The sequence below is a fragment of the Schistocerca cancellata genome, chromosome 5, assembly GCF_023864275.1.
Source record: "Schistocerca cancellata isolate TAMUIC-IGC-003103 chromosome 5, iqSchCanc2.1, whole genome shotgun sequence".
Lineage (NCBI taxonomy): Eukaryota > Metazoa > Arthropoda > Insecta > Orthoptera > Acrididae > Schistocerca > Schistocerca cancellata.
The window spans coordinates 119,292,890-119,312,078 of record NC_064630.1 but is presented as its reverse complement, the minus strand read 5'-3'; the positions used below and the strand labels follow the sequence as shown (position 1 = coordinate 119,312,078).

At 38.7% G+C, this 19,189-nt stretch overlaps 1 protein-coding gene across 2 annotated transcripts in view; it reads left to right on the top strand.

The window, feature by feature from the left end:
• LOC126187922 (PMS1 protein homolog 1-like) overlaps window positions 1-15,531 on the top strand; it is a 119,116-nt gene extending 103,585 nt beyond the window's left edge. The window contains exons 11-14 of one of the 2 annotated variants that reach the window (XM_049929284.1): window positions 1,616-1,743; window positions 1,830-1,987; window positions 2,292-2,390; window positions 14,713-14,847. In XM_049929284.1, the coding sequence (XP_049785241.1) occupies window positions 1,616-1,743; window positions 1,830-1,987; window positions 2,292-2,348 (343 nt within the window). In that variant the 3' untranslated portion in view covers window positions 2,349-2,390; window positions 14,713-14,847. Of the gene's footprint in view, window positions 1-1,615; window positions 1,744-1,829; window positions 1,988-2,291; window positions 2,391-14,712 lie in introns of both variants that reach the window. The other variant, XM_049929283.1, reaches the window with a different exon arrangement.
• Window positions 15,532-19,189: the final 3,658 nt, after the last annotated feature.

Sequence of the window (19,189 nt, the reverse complement as noted above, 5' to 3'; positions counted from 1 at the left end):
AATAGAAGAGGCATTCAAATGAATCCCAGTCACTAGTAAAAAGGGTAATGATTTTATTGACTCAAAAATGTAGTTATACACAGTACACACACTCAAAAATAGCCGCCAAAACTGTTAGCACATTTATCCCATTGCGATACTCAACGGTTGATTTCATCCTTGAAAAAGTTAGTAAGCTGCTGTCGGATCCAGGCCTGGACCCAGTCACACACTTCGTTGTCCATGTGACGTTGCCCTTGCTAATACCCAGTAACCGATGGGTCTCATCCATGGTGATTCTGCGGTTGTCCAAGACTAAAGCATTCACTTCCACAACCATTTACGGTGTGATGACACAATGAGCCTGTCTAGTATGAGCATCGTCTTCCAGTGGCTTGTGCCCCTCAAAGAATCGTTTGCGCCAATCCACAACACTTGAACAACCCAGACTGTACTCACTGTACACAGCCTTCATCCGTTGGTACATTTCATGGTCTCCAACTCCCTGTGCCACCAAAAATCGAATCACTCTTCGTTGTTCCTGTTGACTTGCCTGCATGTTTGGTAGTGGACAATAACTTGTGTTCCTTCTCTTCAGCGTGAAACCACACTGTCGCTATGCTACATCAAACGGTGCGACGTGTCAGGCTCTATTCCCCCAGTTACTTGGTGCCACCTTACGTGTAAGGCAAAGGCAGACGCACTGACCAGGTTTCATTCGAATGAAACTCATATGCCTTTATCTGCTTGTTGCTCTTGAAAACGGGCATATTAACATGAAAAACAGAGCCTTCAAACTCAATTTTCACTCCTTAGCACTGACTTTGTCCAGATAGTGAGTGGTCCAGAATTACAACATGATTTTTGAGTAGAATTTTAAAAAATTAGAATCAATAGGTGATTTTTTGTAGTAGTCAGCCGCTTATCACTTTTCGAGAAAAGCAGGGAACGGTGGACAGACTAACTTTTCTTTTATTAGCCTGTTTAATTTAATATTTTGATTCTATGTATCTTTAAGTCATAATGTTTGAATATTTCTGTGATTTCTACATTTAATATATGAAATAATAGAAATAAGAAACTGAAAAACACTTATTTCAGAAACTGGTTATTTTGTGCAGTTTTAATAATCTGGTTAAACTGGCATTGGAAGAAACCTATATAACTGAAAACCAGTAGTGTCACTGATAACCGCCATCCCTATTGCTAATCCTAGTGTTCCTGCTTATTGCTATGCACCCACACCTCCTGGAGAGCCCCATACATCTTTCCAACATATGTTCTGCAAGATGTTGATAATTTCTGAACTTTCTCGTTCCAGTTTCACCCAATCTTCAATTACTAATATCATGTTTGGTGACCATCCAAGGCAGTTATTGAGAGTGAAATTTACGACACTGTTAACAAGAATCGTAGCTACTAGTGAGCATGCTGCTGAGCAAAATTTCCCATTATTGAATAGAAATTTACAAGTCTTGCTAATACATCCTTGTATTAGTACTTGAATGCTTAATGAACAACCAATATTTATTTTTCTGCAAGTTAATAAGAATATTTGTTTGCTTTCTTTTTAAATATTTTTTTGTTTGTATTGCCATTTCCCAACAAAACTAACATTAAATACTGTATTTCTTAGTTTGCTAGGTCCAGAACTGTGGAATATATTTACATCTTTAGAGCATTCTTTTGATACTGCATCTGGTGAAATAGTTGTATCAAGTCCATTTATAAGTAAAAATGGATTCCGAATTGTCATATCTGAAGGTATGTTTACATTCTTCATGATTGGCCGTGCTTTTTTAAGTTCAGATACCAGTTCCAATGTATGTATGAATTTCACAATGTTTCAGGCCCAGACGATGATTCTGCTTCCATTTCACACATTGCAAGTACTGTTAGATTCTATGATGTTACGGAGTTAAAAGAGATATTGCAAATATTGAAAGTGAAAGGCTCAAATTGTGCCTTGGAGCACTGCCGACCTTTAAAGGTCGTTAATTATTTCAAGGTAATGACCCAAACATCAGATAAAACTAGAATTATTGGTGGCAGTAGTACTTTATTTTATTCTTTTATGGAAGCTGAAAGTAATCTGAGAATGACTGATTTGAAGAATTAACCGATTTAATGTGGTGGGCCTCATTAGTCCTTGTAAAAAATTAATTACTGCCAGTAGACATACATAAATGTGACACACTTCCTAGTTTTGGTACTAATAGTGCCTTCCTCTGGAAGGAGACAGATGAAGCTTCAGCTCTGCCTATCCTTATTCTCACTGCAGGTGGTCTGATTGACCTGCCCTTCCTTTTCAGCCTTCTACAACCTATCCCTCTCTCTTCCCCGAGGAAGGAACTATTAGTTCTGAGTGATAAGAAGTGTTTCAGCAGTACTACATATTTCTGCTCCTGCAGGTAAGCACTGCCTCATAATTTTGTTAGTTTTCTTGACTGAATTTTCTTTTGATATAGTTAAATAATGTAGTATAAATTTTGATACATGTAAGTGAGCAACTGGAGCATAGAAGAAACTTGAAATAGAAGTCTCCCAGTTTCTGACAGTCAGTCCTCATAAAATAGAAGTTTGAGACATTACTCTTATACAACTACTCTTAATGCAGTTGCGACCATTAGAAATTCTATTTTTCTTGTGATTGAAGCCTGTATTGTTAGCAAGTTCAGCTTATAATCACTTATCAGCATTATGGCCCCTGATATTGAGCTGTTCACAAGATGAAGTGTGATAAATAAAAATTCAGAAAAATAGTGAAGTCCATTTCTTAACCCCTGTTTCTATAAGCTTAACTTAACTTAGAGAACTTAGCCCTAGTGGGGTCTCACTCCATAAATTCAGTATTTTTTTGCTCTCCACACCGAAGCCTTTCCACTATTTTTTTTCTATTCTATATAGGAAGCTTCCATTTTTATTGATATATATTACACAAACTCATTTGGAGCTCCACACAAAGAACAAAAAACTAATGCATTCCAAAAGTCTCTTATGACATGTACCCGTGTAAAAAATAATGAAGGTACTCGTAACTAGTTTTACACATGTATCTAAAATGAAGATAGTTTTTATGGTCTGCTTCTATTCTTTGCCTCTCTGCAGTACTCTCGTATCAAGTATGTTCTGTTGGCTTTGAGTGTAAATATCAAATTATGATCTGTATGATACTGTGACAATCAAAATAAAAGTGAACTGGTGAGGGAAATTGTGTTGACAAAGATTTCATATTGATAGGGCATTTGGAGAAATGCCTCATTAGACAAGTTTTCGTGTATTGGATGACAATTTCGAAGTTCCCAAAGTGATCCTCTATTGCATGTTGCATCATAACGGAGAACCTTGGGGGCAGGAGGGGGGGGGGGGGGGTGCAGACAAATCTTTTAATGTGCTAGAGTACACATTACATATTTATGCACATATGTGTGTATGGGTGACACGCACGCACACACACACACACACACACACACACACACACACACACACACACACACACCGAGAGAGAGAGAGAGAGAGATCAATAACCTAACTCTCTTTCAAAACAACAGTTCAATTCATGGCATCAATGCCAAGAATAAGAACTCTCTTTATAAGGACTTAAATTCATTCGCTTTTTCCCAGAAAGTTGTCCATTATTTAGAAACCTATAATTTCAGTTTCCCACCAGCGATCATAAAACTTAGCAACCAATAAAGCATGCTCTTAAAATGGAGCCTGAAGGATTTATTGGGAACCAACTCTTCTATTCAAGTGATGAATTTCTTAGCAGAACCACTTGAACTTTCTATTGACCACATCACATAACATAAATTCTACAAGACAAATGACTTTGACACATCTTTGTTGGAGCAGTGTGATCATTAAAGTATATATGTTTAACTGCTTGTGGTAAGCTTTTTAATTAATATTTAAATGAAATATCTATGAAATGTTTTACTTTTTTCACATTCTTGAGCACCATTTGACTTAGGGTGGTGAGCATCAGACTAGTATAAATTACTCTTTTAGTAACTCTTACGTCTTTAGTCTGGACTACGTTAGTAAATTACATCTGTAGTAATATAGTAACTGTTGGAGAGCTCAATTTCTGTTTACTTCTTTAGTTATAACTATAGTAGTAACACATTTTTACTAAAGAAGTAAGTCATTTCTGCACACTGCTGGCATGTGCATTTTGTTTTCTCTCAGAAAATATTGATTCTCGGCAGACATTATTGCATCATCTTTTGACAATTCTATCTATAAAGGGTTATTAAAATTCAAAAATGCTAAATGCTATTGCATTAATGATAAGATTGGTGTATTATGAAAAATAAACATGCTGTTAATGGATGAATATATTATTCAGTCCTTAACCCCACCATCTACAACTACCACTGTACATTGTTGGGGGTGGGGGGACGTGTTATTCAAGCGACGCCATATACAATATTTTTGCCGCTTGAGATATGAGCTAACAGCAACCTGGAGGTAGCCCAGGACAATTTAAGTGTTAAGGGGGGGGGGGGGGGGGGGAGGGAAACAGAAAGTGAAAAAGAGCAGTCTGCTGAAATAATGAATAAGTGCATAACTACTATTGAATTTAAAAAGCATGATGTCAGCATGCTAAAAAGGTAAACAGATGCTTGTGAAAAAGACACATTGAATACAATGCAGAAGCTCTTACACATAAGATCACAAGGGCAGCTTAAAGTAATGTGGAAAGAAATGAAAGTGAAAGAAAAGGAAATGAAACCTGAATGTAATCAAGAACAATTCCAAACTGGCAGTGGAGTAGCCGAGCTGGAGATAGATGATATAAGCCAAATGGATATTGATACACTCCCACAGGTTTTTGAGGACCTAGCTGGAGTTAATGATAGTGACACAACTGAATACAGTGTGATCATTTCTAGCAACGTCGATGATGAAAAGTACTCAGAAGATAGCGACGAAACTGCTGAATGTGAAACTTTATCCTGTAGTCATGAACCTCGGCTTGCATTCTCTGGTGGGAGCTCGTCAGAAGACACAATAATGAAAAAAAAGGCAGAGAACATGCAATTGTAGTGAAGAACAGGGAGTTGTTGGAAGAAGCAGATGAACTTCATTCATTAAAAATGTGTTTAATATGAGAGGAATATAATGCAAAAATGTTGTTACTTGAAAGACAAAGAAAAATCACGAAAGAAGAGCATAACCTTAAAATGGAAGTTATGAATAAATTCATTAATGAAATGGAGCAAACGGTAGATACTGATTCTTCAGGCAATGTGCTCAAGAAATTTAGGTTTTTGTAAATGAGTATGAATATGTTTTATATGTATAAAACAAATTTTATTTTCTGGATATTTTTTCCAGTGGTTAATATGTTCTTGTTTCACATTACATAGTATTCGTGTTTATGATTCAGCATCAGTATATTTAATTTTTCTACATTCTAATATTTATTTGTATTTAGCAAGATTATGAAAGTAGACATCTTGTTTTTCTTAGAAATAATCGAAACATAATAGAGAAACATGGCTATAAATTAATCATAAATAAAATGGGTCACCTTTTACAGCAGTAGTAACAATCCAGTGCTTATTCATTCATTTAAGAAGGGAAAGTCTCTATACTAACTTGTTATTTTACTAACAAATTAAATACAATTGTAATTAAAGCAATTAAGTAGAACAAACCTTCTGATACCTTGGCCTGCAGCATCTGCTTATGGCTAAAATGAATGTTGGTCAGTGTCATTCACCTCCACAACATCAGGGTGAAACACATCTCCAACTTTTACTCCAAGGTTGTGCAGAACTGCAGCAGCCACAATAATATTCCCACACTTGTTTCATATATATCACATTGTTTTAATGAGAGTTTGAGAATTTTTCTTCCAAACACCAAATGTACGCTCTGTTGCACATCTGGCAACAATATGGGCTCTAATGCAGTGCCCTTTGATTCCTGTGTGTGGTCAAAACATGGGAGTCATAAGTTGTTTGGATAGAGCATATCCACTATCCCCAAAAAGCAACCCATCATATTGTCCATTTTCAAATTCTGCTGCAACTCTACTATTGCCCCAAATGCGGGAATCATGCATGGAACCTGGCCAGCAGCTTACTACATTCAAAGTTTTCATATTGGAATCACAGACAATTTGTACATTTTAATGGAAAACGAATTCTTGCAATTTCTGTATAGTTCTGCTTTTGCTCCCGAAGGACAATGTACAGGTATCTGTACACCATCTATGACTCCTATGACATTCGGAAATCCACCGGTTCGATAGAATTCACTTTTGTTCTTTGATATATTGTCTTGGATCTGTGGCATGGACACAAACATTGGCTTTAATGCAGTTAAACTCTTTATTGCACTGTTAAAAGCTCTTTCAGAAGTAGTATGTTGGATGTTAATGAGATCCCCTGCTGTGATTTGATAAGTACCAGCGCAAAAGATTCACAGTCCACAGAGAATTTGCAGCTTAGAAGACAAAGCACAGTTCCTGTCAAAATTATGCTGCAATAACGGCTCCAGGTACTGGGAGATGAAGCTTGTACAAGGATAGAGTAGCATGGAGAGCTGCATCAAACCAGTCTCAGGACTGAAGATCACAACTAAACTAACGGCTCCAGCATACCAAGCATTGACTCAAAAGATTCCTCACAAAACGAAACTGCTCATGAAAACCATTGTCGTTGTACATCGCAAATGTGTGTGTTCTCCCCATTAAAACCATCATATTTGGAATGCTACCTCTTCCTCCATCTCCATATATTCTTCATAGTGCAGGTAATCCATAGGATTTGATATTTAACACACAGAAACCAAAGAACACACCTTACTTTCTAACTTACGAGTAAGTTTTGGCCTCATTTCCTCCTGAAGCTGCTAATGCAGTAGTGTGCTCATTGATAGTGCTCTCCACCAGTTACGGAGTAAATAAGTACTTCAAGAGTAAATGAAAAATTAATTCATTTTCTAATTTACTCCTTTAGTTCAGTACTCTTTAATGGAAGACAGTGATTTCCTTCTCTCTTAGTGATTTACTACTTTAGTTTACTTTCTCTTGGTTGGTGCTCACCACCCTTAGGGTCTGCATAAGGAATATCAACATATTCAGGTCTTTTATAAATATGCATTAAATGTTTTTGTTTTCTGGATTTTCTGTGTCGTTGTGGATTTTCTCACTATGAGTCTACAGAACAAACAGTGTATCTGATCTTATTTTCTCTGACTAGAATTACTTGGCCGCAGAGTTTTGGGTAGCTAAGGAGAGCTGCTTATTGACTAGAAGCATGCTGAACCATTACAATTGATCCAGAGGGCTGTGCAGAATATGCAAAGGATGGATGCTGTCATTAGTTTTGGTCCTCCTTCAGAACAACACTCAGCCAGCCATTTCCACCTTTGCTATGGCAACTGCGCCTCCAGTTCATTTGGATGTTTTTTACAATTTTCCTTTAGCCTGGTTGTAATGAAAAGTAGATTGAATCTGTTTGTACATCTGAAGTAGCAGTTTGGAGGAAGCATTTCACAATAAATGAGAAATTGCAGGTCAGTGATGTGGGATGTGCGCAACACCTGACAGTGGGCTTCTATGTGAAAGGTATAAATATATTAGTACAGCATGTGAGATAAATACCTTGGACCATATTAGTGTTGCATGAAATTCGTGTGACACAATATCTCAGTTTAGTAAATACTGACATTTTCGTGTGGTCCTCATATCTCTTGGGCTGAGGTGTGCATCACCTAAAAAAATTAAATAGATCAGTTTGACAACTAGTTATTTACTAAGCATGATTGTATAATAGTCCTTTCTATAATTTGTGAACCAGCTCTCATATCTTGTTAAGTCACGTTTGATGACAGAAAAGGTCTAGAAGTAACTAGATGTTGAATTCATGGTCACTGGGATTATAATGTGATCCACACTTAGCCACAGCCATTTGAATAATAAATACTGAAAACCATATTAGGAAGGAATGTTGCTACTCACCATATAGTGGAGATGCTGAGTTGCGATTGTTGTTATTGTTGTAGTCTTCAGTCCTGAGACTGGTTTGATGCAGCTCTCCATGCTACTCTATCCTGTGCAAGCTTCTTCATCTCCCAGTACCTACTGCAACCTACAGCCTTCTGAATCTGCTTGGTGTATTCATCTCACGATTTTTACCTTCCACGCTGCCCTCCAATACTAAATTGGTGATCCCTTGATGCCTCAGAACATGTCCTACCAACCGATCGCTTCTTCTAGTCAAGTTGTGCCACAAACTTCTCTTCTCCCCAATCCTATTCAACACCTCCCCATTAGTTATGTGATCTACCCATCTAATCTTCAGCATTCTTCTGTAGCACCATATTTCGAAAGCTTCTATTCTCTTGTTGCCTAAACTATTTATCGTCCATGTATTACTTCCATACATGGCTACACTCCATACAAATACTTTCAGAAACGACTTCCTGACACTTAAATCTATACTCGATGTTAACAAATTTCTCTTCTTCAGAAACATTTTCCTTCCCATTGCCAGTCTACATTTTATATCCTCTCTACTTCGACCATCATCAGTTATTTTGCTCCCCAAATAGCAAAACTCTACTACTTTAAGTGTCTCATTTCGTAATCTAATACCCTCAGCATCACCTAACTTAATTCGACTACATTCCATTATCCTCGTTTTGCTTTTGTTGATGTTCATCTTATATCCTCCCTTCAAGACACCATCCATTCCGTTCAACTGCTCTTCCAAGTCCTTTGCTGTCTCTGACAGAATTACAATTTCATCGGCGAACCTCAAAGTTTTTATTTCTTCTCCATGGATTTTAATACCTACTCCGAATTTTTCTTTTGTTTCCTTCACTGCCTGCTCAATATACAGATTGAATAACATCGGGGAGAGGCTACAACCCTGTCGCACTCCCTTCCCAACCACTGCTTCCCTTTCATGCCCCTCAACTCTTATAACTGCCATTTGGTTTCTATACAAATTGTAAATAGCCTTTCGCTCCCTATATTTTACCCCTGCCACCTTCAGAATTTGAAAGAGAGTATTCCAGTCAACATTGTCAAAAGCTTTCTCTAAGTCTACAAATGCTAGAAATGTAGGTTTGCCTTTCCTTAATCTAGCTTCTAAGATAAGCCGTAGGGTCAGTATTGCCTCCCGTGTTCCAATATTTCTACGGAATCCAAACTGATCTTCCCCAAGGTTGGCTTCTACTAGTTTTTCCATTCGTCTGTAAAGAATTCATGTTAGTATTTTGCAGCCGTGACTTATTAAACTGATAGTTCGGTAATTTTCACATCTGTCAACACCTGCTTTCTTTGGGATTGGGATTATTATATTCCTCTTGAAGTCTGAGGGTATTTCGCCTGTCTCATACATCTTGCTCACCAAATAGTAGTTTTGTCAGGACTGGCTCTCCCAAGGCCGTCAGTAGCTCTAATGGAATGTTGTCTACTCCCGGGGCCTTGTTTCGACTCAGGTCTTTCAGTGCTCTGTCAAACTCTTCATGCAGTATCATATCTCCCATTTCATCTTCATCTACATCATCTTCCATTTCCATAATATTGTCCTCAAGTACATCGCCCTTGTATAGACCCTCTATATACTCCTTCCACCTTTCTGCTTTCCCTTCTTTGCTTAGAACTGGGTTTCCATCTGAGCTCTTGATATTCATGCAAGTGGTTCTCTTTTCTCCAAAGGTCTCTTTAATTTTCCTGTAGGCAGTATCTATCTTACCCCCTAGTGAGATAAGCCTCTACATCCTTACATTTGTCCTCTAGCCATCCCTGCTTAGCCATTTTGCACTTCCAGTCGATCTCATTTTTGAGACGTTTGTATTCCTTCTTGCCTGCTTCATTTACTGCATTGCGATAGGCACAACAAAAAGATTCACACAATTATAGCTTTCGGCCATTAAGGCCTTTGTCAGCAATAGACACAATAGACACGCGCCCAGGGCCCACACACACACACACACACACACACACACACACACACACACACACACACACACGGGCAAATGCAATCGCAAACACAACTTGCACACTCATCTGCAGTCTCAGATAACTGAAACCACACTGTGAGCAGCAGCACCTGTGAATGATGGGAGTGGCAACTGGGTGGGTGTAAGGAGGAGGCTAGGGCAGGGAGGGGGAGGGGTAGTATGGGGGGGGGGCAGTGAAGTGTTGCAGTTTAGACGGAGTGCAGGAGAGAAGGGGGGCGGGGGGGGGGGGGGAGTAGCGGAAAGGTGGTATGGGAACAGGGATGGGTCTGGATGGGTGAGGACAGTGACTAACGAAGGCTGAGACCAGGAGGGGTACAGGAACATAGGATGTATTGCAGGGAAAGTTCCCACCTGCACAGTTCAGAAAAGCTAGTGTTGGTGGGAAGGATCCATATGGCACAGGTTGTGAAGCAGTCATTGAGATGAGGGATATCATATTTGGCAGCGTGTTCAGCAACAGGGTGGTCCTCTTGTTTTTTGGCCACATTTTGTCGGTGACCATTCAGCGGACAAACAGCTTGTTGGTTGTCATGCCTACATAGAATGCAACACAGTGGTTGCAGCTTTGCTTGTAAATCACATGACTGGTTTCACAGGTAGCCCTGCCTTTGATGGGATAGGTGATTACAACTACAAATGGATTAGTTTAAATGTGGTAAATGTTCTTGAAAGGCCAAAGTATATGGTATACATTCCCATGGTTGGCAAAACAATGTAATTTGCTGCCCACTCACCACTCCCACTCCCTCCAATCCTACCAGAGTGCTAAGCTTGAGCAGCTGTGAAACACAGACTGCAATATAATCTAGGGTGCAAGTCATATGTAACAACAGCAACTAATACACAAATAAAAGATCACAATCATGATCCAGTCCAATTCACATGCTTGTATTCATCCCACCATCTGTTGGTACCACCTCCGACTGTGAGTCTTACTGCTGTAATTTATTCTCGCAGCAGCAGTTACAGTCAGTGTATTTTGATTGATAGACATTTCATTCTGGACAAATTTTCCTTTGTGTTTCATCTCAATGTCAGCATCGCAAGCTGGTAATGTTTTGATCCTATATTCTAACACATGGATAGCGGCTGAATTTCTCATTTGCAACCCACTTAGTAAATCATTGTGGTCTCTCATAATCAAATAAAAATTGATCTGGTTGCAGAAACAAGTAATGTTTTTTTGAAGGGTAACATTTTCACTGTTGACTGTTACCTTCAATTAAAAAGCAGTATAATGTTTGTAGACGGCATCCATACATGTATGAGAACTTTTATTGCAAACCTGTTCAAAATACAACAAGAGTTTGTAAGCTGATAGAATTTGGTGCTGTTTCCTCCCATGTTTCACAAAATTGTCAAATTTTAAGCAGGGCAATAGATTGTTGTAGTGGCTAGTTTATAGTTTCTTGTGTATCCCTTGCAATAGCACTGTGCCAGCCAAATGTCACACGATTATTTGAGCAACATCGATACTGTATTGAACGTTTTGACATATTGGGAAACTTGAGCCTGTTTGAAGGTGAGTATCATTTGCCCAGCCCTAACATTCCATATTCTTAAAAATAAATCTACAGATGACCTCAATAGCCAGAGCTTCATCTGTAGGATAAATGTAAGACAACCCCTATATACTTTATTAAACAACGTAAAAATATTACAGTAACCTCGGCAGCAATAGTTTAATCAGTGAATATAAGACAACCCTCTATTTTTTAAATGATGAATTGGGGAAAAAACCTCGTGTCATAATTGGATGAATATGGTAGCTCCTCAGTAGGCCTCATATGGGATGAGTGCACCCCACTTGCCAACACCCGGATGGCCACCCACCCAAATGCTAACCAAGCCTGACAGCACCTAACTTCAGTGATTTCATGGGAACTGGCGTTACCTCTGCAGCAAGGCCATGGGCAATTCATACTTAAGAATACATTAATTAACATTTCAGTTGGTTTCTTTCTTTCTTTCCCTCTCTTTTTTATCATGCTGCTTTGTTATGGCACACAATTTTACTCGGTGGTGCACTGCACTAGCTGGCCGCTGTGGCCGAGCAGTTCTAGGCGCTTCAGTCTGGAACCCCACTGCTGCTACAGTCTCAGGTTTGAATCCTGCCTCGGGCATGGGTGTGTGTGATGTCCTTAGGTTAGTTAGCTTTAAATAGTGCTAAGTCTAGGGGAGTGATGACCTCAGATGTTAAGTCCCATAGTGCTTAGAGCCATTTGAACCATTTTTGCACTGCACTACTCCAGTACAGGATGCTGACTCACGGAGAATACAGTGAGCCCACACGGTTATGCAACTCAGTGGTAATACTGCAATGCGTCATATGCAAAACAGATAACAAAAATACCTAAACAGCTTCCCATTTCTAACAACTGAACTATTATATGATTTAAATATGATGACCATCCATCATTCACCAGCTAGGTAGACATACTGTTCACGCTACTCTCCTGGAGGGATATGTAACACCACACATTGACTGTTACGGTTATTGTAGTAGGAAGCTGTCAGTTCAATATTAGTTTACAATATCAAATTATAAGTTGCCCGTGTAACCAGAATAGTTTCTTCCTTTGCATAAGCCACAAATTGTGCAAGCTGTTGCAAGCAGTAAGGTCTTCACATTCAGTAATTCAATTCTTTATGCATGATCTGACATACTGCATACTTTGTGAGTCCACTGGTGGTCATTAACTTTCTGTGACGATTCTTCTTTGTCTCTGGACAAATTGTGGCATTCATTCCATTCAGAATGCCAGCATCTTTGCACCGTGGTGGCAGAATTCCAGACCTAATAATGTGCAGCACTCTGTGCTTGTTGTTGAACAGTGAGGCAATCGGTCATCTTCTGAATTGCTTTGTGCAGCTTCTTTCATTGCAGCTGTCTGTACTGCTGACAATGTAAAAACAAGTGCTGGCTGAGGGGGAAAGAAGAGGAAGGGGAGGCAGTGAGGGAGATGGAATAAATGATGCAAGCAGAACACCAGTCTGGCCTGGCAGCCAGACACAAACATATCCATTTGGACAGTATGGTGAAATTTTGCATTAATGGGCTATGGCAGCAGATGACTGACGTGAGTGCCTTTGCTAACAACACAACATGGCCTGCAGTGCCTCACTTGGGCTCATGACCATATCGGTTGGACCCTAGATGACTGGAAAATGGTGACCTGGTCAGATATGTCCTGATTTCAGTTGGTAAGAGCTGATGGTAGGATTCGAGTATGGTGAAGACCCCTCAAAGCCACGGACCCACGTTATCAACAAGGCACTGTGCGAGCTAGTGGTGGCTCCATAATGGTGTGGTCTGTGTTTACTTGGAATGGATTGGATCCTCTGGTCCAACTTTACTGATCATTGACTGGAAATGGGTATGTTTGGCTACTTGGTGACCATCTGCAGCCATTCATGGACTTCATGTTTCCAAACAACAATGGAAAGTCTATGGATGACAATGCGCCACGTCACCGGTCAGGGCTACAGTTTTTCGTGATTGGTTTGATGCACATTCTGGACAGTTCAAGCGAATGATTTGGTTTTCCAGATCACCCAACATGAATCCCTTTGAACATTCATGGGACATAATCCAGAGGTCAGTTTGTGCAAAAAATCCTTCACCATCAAGACTTGCACAATTATGGGTGGGTACAGAGGCAGCATACTCACTGATTCTGCAGGGGACTTCCAGCAACTTGTTGAGTCCATACCATGTCACTATGCTGCACTACACCAGGCAAAAGGAGGTCCAAAATCATATTAGAAGGGTTTTCATGGCTTTTGTCACCTCAGTGTACATGTCTCTGTGACAATGAGTGGCAACATAAATACTAGTATGCAATGCTAAGTATGTGAAAATGTATTTTGGCTTAGATTGAGAAGTAGGTGCCCTTGCAAATTTTAATACTTAATGAGTACTTGCATAGTTTTATCATCAATAGTAGTGCATCTGAGCAAAACGGTGTAAAATTTATCAACAGACATTTGTTTAGTTTCTACAGTAGATTTTAGGAGTGAAGCCTACTTAAAGTTTTGGCCAATATGGTATCTAATATATTATTTTCTGCTGGCTCTCAAGGCATTGTTTCGTGCAACATAGGATAGTACAAATAAAGTGTGAGTGGAAATGAAGCAGAATCGATTTTGTAATGGGTATTCCAATGTCCAGGGCTCTCACAAATTTTGAAGTGATACAACAAAATTATCACAGTTTTTTGCGCTAGTTTTGAAACATTTCATTTGTACTTCACCTTAAATCTGGAACACCTGATGTAATGGGTCAATGTGAGCTCAGAAACAAAAAGTATTTTCTTTCGTCTTCTCATGATACCTTGTGGCCATTGTGTTGTTGTTGTTGTTGTTGTTGTTGATGTTGTTGTTAGACGAGAAAGTAAATATGAGCATCTTTGGCCGGCACACTCAGACAGTTGCAGTTTGACAACTAGTTTAGGTAGAAATCATAGATAATAAAAACTAAAAAAAAGGCAGCTGGAAGCTCTATGCTAGTTTTAGTTCCAAAATGATAAGAGAATAGGATAGCGCAAGAATAAAAGGAAGTGGTTACTGCATAGGATAACACAGAGTCTTTGACATTTTGGGGGTGCTTATGGGGTGCAAAATAAATCCCAATTGTTTTATTTATTGTAGAGAATTATTGTCAACAAACTAGTATATGTTGTTTCCTCTATTAAGAAATCCAAGAAAATGTCAGGTTTTAATTAGCGCTTTCTTTATTTTCAGAGTGAAGCTGTAACCATATGCCGTAAAGCTGCAGATACAATGAATTACAGTGACTTGACAACTAATCTTACCTACTGGGAAAAATATTTAAAAGAACAATCTTCATCATGCTTACACAGGAAACTGATTTTTGTGCCATTCCATACAATCAATTCTTGAAGATACCAAACAGAAGAAATTTCTGAAATTAATGGATGGTATACAATACTTGATGATATACAATACTCAGGGATTGATTTAAACTAATTTGTTCCAGACTGACATTACACTGTTTTGTAAATATTTGTGAAACAGGTGTGACTGTGAGTGTCAGATATTTGATTAGGCATGAATGTTATATTTCACCTACCAATATTTTTGGTGTACTAGAAAAGATCACCAGAAACATGGTAATTTGAGTTAATCTTGGGTAGTGCACATAAATCACTTCTAATAGTTTTCAGAAGAGGCATTTATGAAACTTAGAATTGAAAGCAAAATCAGCAGCATTAATGTTGGAGCATTGATGAACTCTTCTCGGGTGATGAGCTGAGCAGTGGTGTCGTCTTGTAGAAAGGTTTCAATGATGTTGGGTACAAAACTCATCAAAACATTGCAACAAGATGATGCCACCACTCGGCTATCACTTGAGAAGAGTTCATCAATGGAATACACCAAGAAAGCCTGCAATTGCAATGTTTGAGCATGTCACACAATTTCATTAATTACAATAATTTACAAGTGAGATTATTTTTAAGCATCATTGTCAGAATAAAATGGAGCATTAGTATCACTGTTAAAAGGTCACCCACAGTGTTTCAAATTTTATGGAAGCAAATAAAAAACAATGTATATTGTGTAAATAAAATTTTGTTTGGTAATTTTGCCAGTGACAGTTCTGATTCTCTCCTCCAAGTTAATAAAATTCACCTATCACTCTTAGCTATATATTTTAATGTGTGCAATAATGCTATATTTTTTGTAATGAAACATCATTTTCTCAGTAGCATCTAGTACTAGTACTTTTAGTGATTTGTTATATTAATTGTAGGTACACTGATGACCAGTTAGACAACATGATACAACTATCACTTTTCCTAGTTCATAACATTATTCATAAGCTTTATGTGTTGCAGAAAGAGTTGTGTAGGGAAAATGGTTGAGTTCAAACAGTGGAAGGAGTGAAGGCAACCACCCAGTGCATTATTGAGGCTTTGAAAGACAGAAAAGCACATTAGTTCTGAGAAGGGCATTGTCCAAAACCCTTAAACTTGTTTATGTGCATTTCTGGCATCCATTGCCTCGACTACACTATTAATGCTTACCTTTACACATTCCGTTGTTTGTATTCCCTCCAAGACTACCCAGAAAATGGTAGTATGTTAGAAGGGGAAGGAGGAAATGGACTAAGAGTGCATTCAAAGGGAACATGCTTGCTACCAAAATCATTCTGTGTGTTAATGCAGCTATAAGAATTTACAGTTGTCCTGTTGTGGCAAAAAACTGTTACCAGATAATATCCCTATTACTACTTACCGTAAAGATGACATGTTAAGATGCAGACAGGCACAATTAAATGACAGATCAAACAATGGAAACTCCAGGTAGGAATATCAACAATGTAGGAAAAGATAGAGTGCTACTTAACGTAAAGAAGAGACATCAAATTGCAGACAGACATGATTAAAAGACACTCACATGCAGCTCTCGGCCACAGCCTTCATCGGTAAAGAAACACACACACACACACACACACACACACACACACACACACACACACACACACACACAACCGCTAACTCCAGCATCTCAGACTGGAATCCAGCTTTACAGTAAGTAGCAATCTTTTTCTACAATTAAAAGACATTTACACATAAGCTTTTGGTCGTAGCCTTCATCAGAAAAAGAAACACACACCATTCACTGAAACAAGCAAGCACCACACTACTGGAGCGTGCATTAGGTGTGCTTGCTGCTTTTTTTTTTTAACAAAGGCTGTGGCTGAAAGCTTATGTGTAAGTGTCATGATTTTGCCTGTCTGCAACTTAATGTGTCATCTTTATGGTAGGTAAAAATATAGCTTTTCCTACAGTGTTGATATTCCAACCTGGCGTTTCCATTGTTTGAATGTCCCTATTACTTTTTCCCTTTCTGCTTGTTTTGAAATACCTTGAATTTTTGAAACACGTTTTGTATAGTGAAAAATTGCTGTTTTTATTTAACTTTTTGTGTTGCTTTAGCAATATCTGGAAGAAAATTTTAGATTTTGGGAAACCGAATTGATTCCTAGTGTAACTAGTTAGGATTTCTTTCAAATTACATACACGGCTTCCTTTTTACATTTACTTAAACAGTAAGCTGCACAGAAAAAGGCCTTGTAGGTCAGCCATACCGCCGTCCCCCATCTTTTCTGTCATGAGTCTAGTGTAGAAAGTTAACAGGCGTTGTGTGAAGTTTGGAATAGTAGAAGACAATCATTGAAAGAATAGAGCTTTGAGTTCACCACTGATGTGTACTTGTATGGTCTGATGGTATACTGGAATAAATTTAATCTATTACTGAACCATTTTCTCTTTTGAGACGTGCCACTGCAATCCAGTGACCAATTTCACAGAATTAAGTGAGTTACTGACTATTTCAATAGCATCAAAAGTAATATTTACATTTCAGGTAAAAAGTTCTGCTTTGGCAAAACAGTGGTTTAACAGTTTGACTGCTGTGGATGAGTTAACTTGTCATGCTCTGCCGCTCCCCAGGTGCTGACAACACGTTTAAACATGGCATTTGGGTGTTCCTTAAGTGCTATTGATATGTTTATGCATTCTACTCCACTGACCACCTCACTGTTCCAGAAGAATTACTTCCATATTTCGGTGAATAAAAAAGTTTTGAGTATTTATCGTACAACAGAGGTGCCTCCTTGGCTGCTATCATTTGCAAAAGACCTCATTTTGATACATTGATCCATTATGAACACAATTCCTGATGCACAGGGACAGAATTGGATGTGCCGTGCACACCTGTCTGCTAGATATAAAAATCAATATCTCAAGAATGAGATGAGATATTGTTCAACTGTCAATTTTAAATTATTTCTGTATCATACTTACTTGACAATGTATGAGATAAAATCGATCATATGTAAAGTATAAGCAATGTGTATCTACAAACTCAAAAATTTTGTGCGATGCTTTACTTTACTTGGTGCAATACAGTAATTATGACAAATTATGTACCTTATTGAGTGAAGATATCAGATGGTAAGGTGTGCAGAAATCAAATTTTTTCACTGAATAGCTTTGTTAAAAGTGGGAAAATATTTCATAGAAGCCAGCAAGCCCACATGGACAGAACTGGCCACACTGTCCACTGGATATAAAAACCAGTATCTCTAGAACAAAATAAGATATCATTATGCTCTCAATTTCAATCTAAATTTGTATATGTTATCTATGTTTCATTCACGGCAATGTGTGAACTAAAATCAACCATATGCAAAGTCAACTAATTCCTCCATAAAATTTCGCCCAGTTCTTTACTTAATTTGATGCAGCAAGATAGTTTTTATTTGAAATAAAAACTTATTTCATTGTTTCTGATTAGTTAATTTTGCTTCCTTTGGCTTTATGGGTTGCTCAAAGTAATTTAACAATGAAAACAATGAATTTTTGGCAAAATAATTTAACTGGCTAGCTGACGACTCCATCATTATCCTCCCAGCAGACAAAGAATCTATCACTGTAGTACGTGACCAAAAGGAGTATGTTGGTGAAGGTCTACACCAGCTGTCTGATACTTCTACATACAGTGTCTGCCATCAAGCTCCAATCCCTGTGATTCAAACTGACCTGCAGTCGCTCTTTAAAATCTCAGGCCCCTCATAAAGACTAACACTTCAGTTCATAGAACTTCTCACCCCTCCCAAACCACGCACTCCCACCTTCTACCTTCTTCCTAAGATCCACAAACCCAGTCATCCTGGCCATCCTATAGCTGCTGGCTTCAAAGCACCCTTCAAGCATGTATTTGCCTTACTTGATCAGCATCTGCAAGCCATAGTACAAAGACTCCCCTCCTATATCAGAGATACCAACCATTTCCTAGATCGTCTGAAATCAATGCCCATCCCACTCCCACCACGCACCTTGCTTGTTACCGCTGATGCCAACATCCCCCACATACATGGTCTGTCTGCTGCTAAACATTTCCTCAGTCAGCACCCACCTGATTCCAAAACTATGACATCCTTCCTATTCACCTTAATCAACTTTATACTTCCCAACAACTACATCATCTTTGAGGGGCAGACTTTCAAACAGATCAGGAGTACGGCCATGGGAACCAGGATGGCTCTTTGCTATGCCAACCTTTTCATGGGTCTCTTAGGAGGGGTTTTCCTGAGATCCATAAGTCTTCAACCTCTGGTTTGGTTTAGATACTTTGATGACATATTTACCATATGGACTCACGGCGAGGCTGGCCTGTTAAAGTTGCTGGA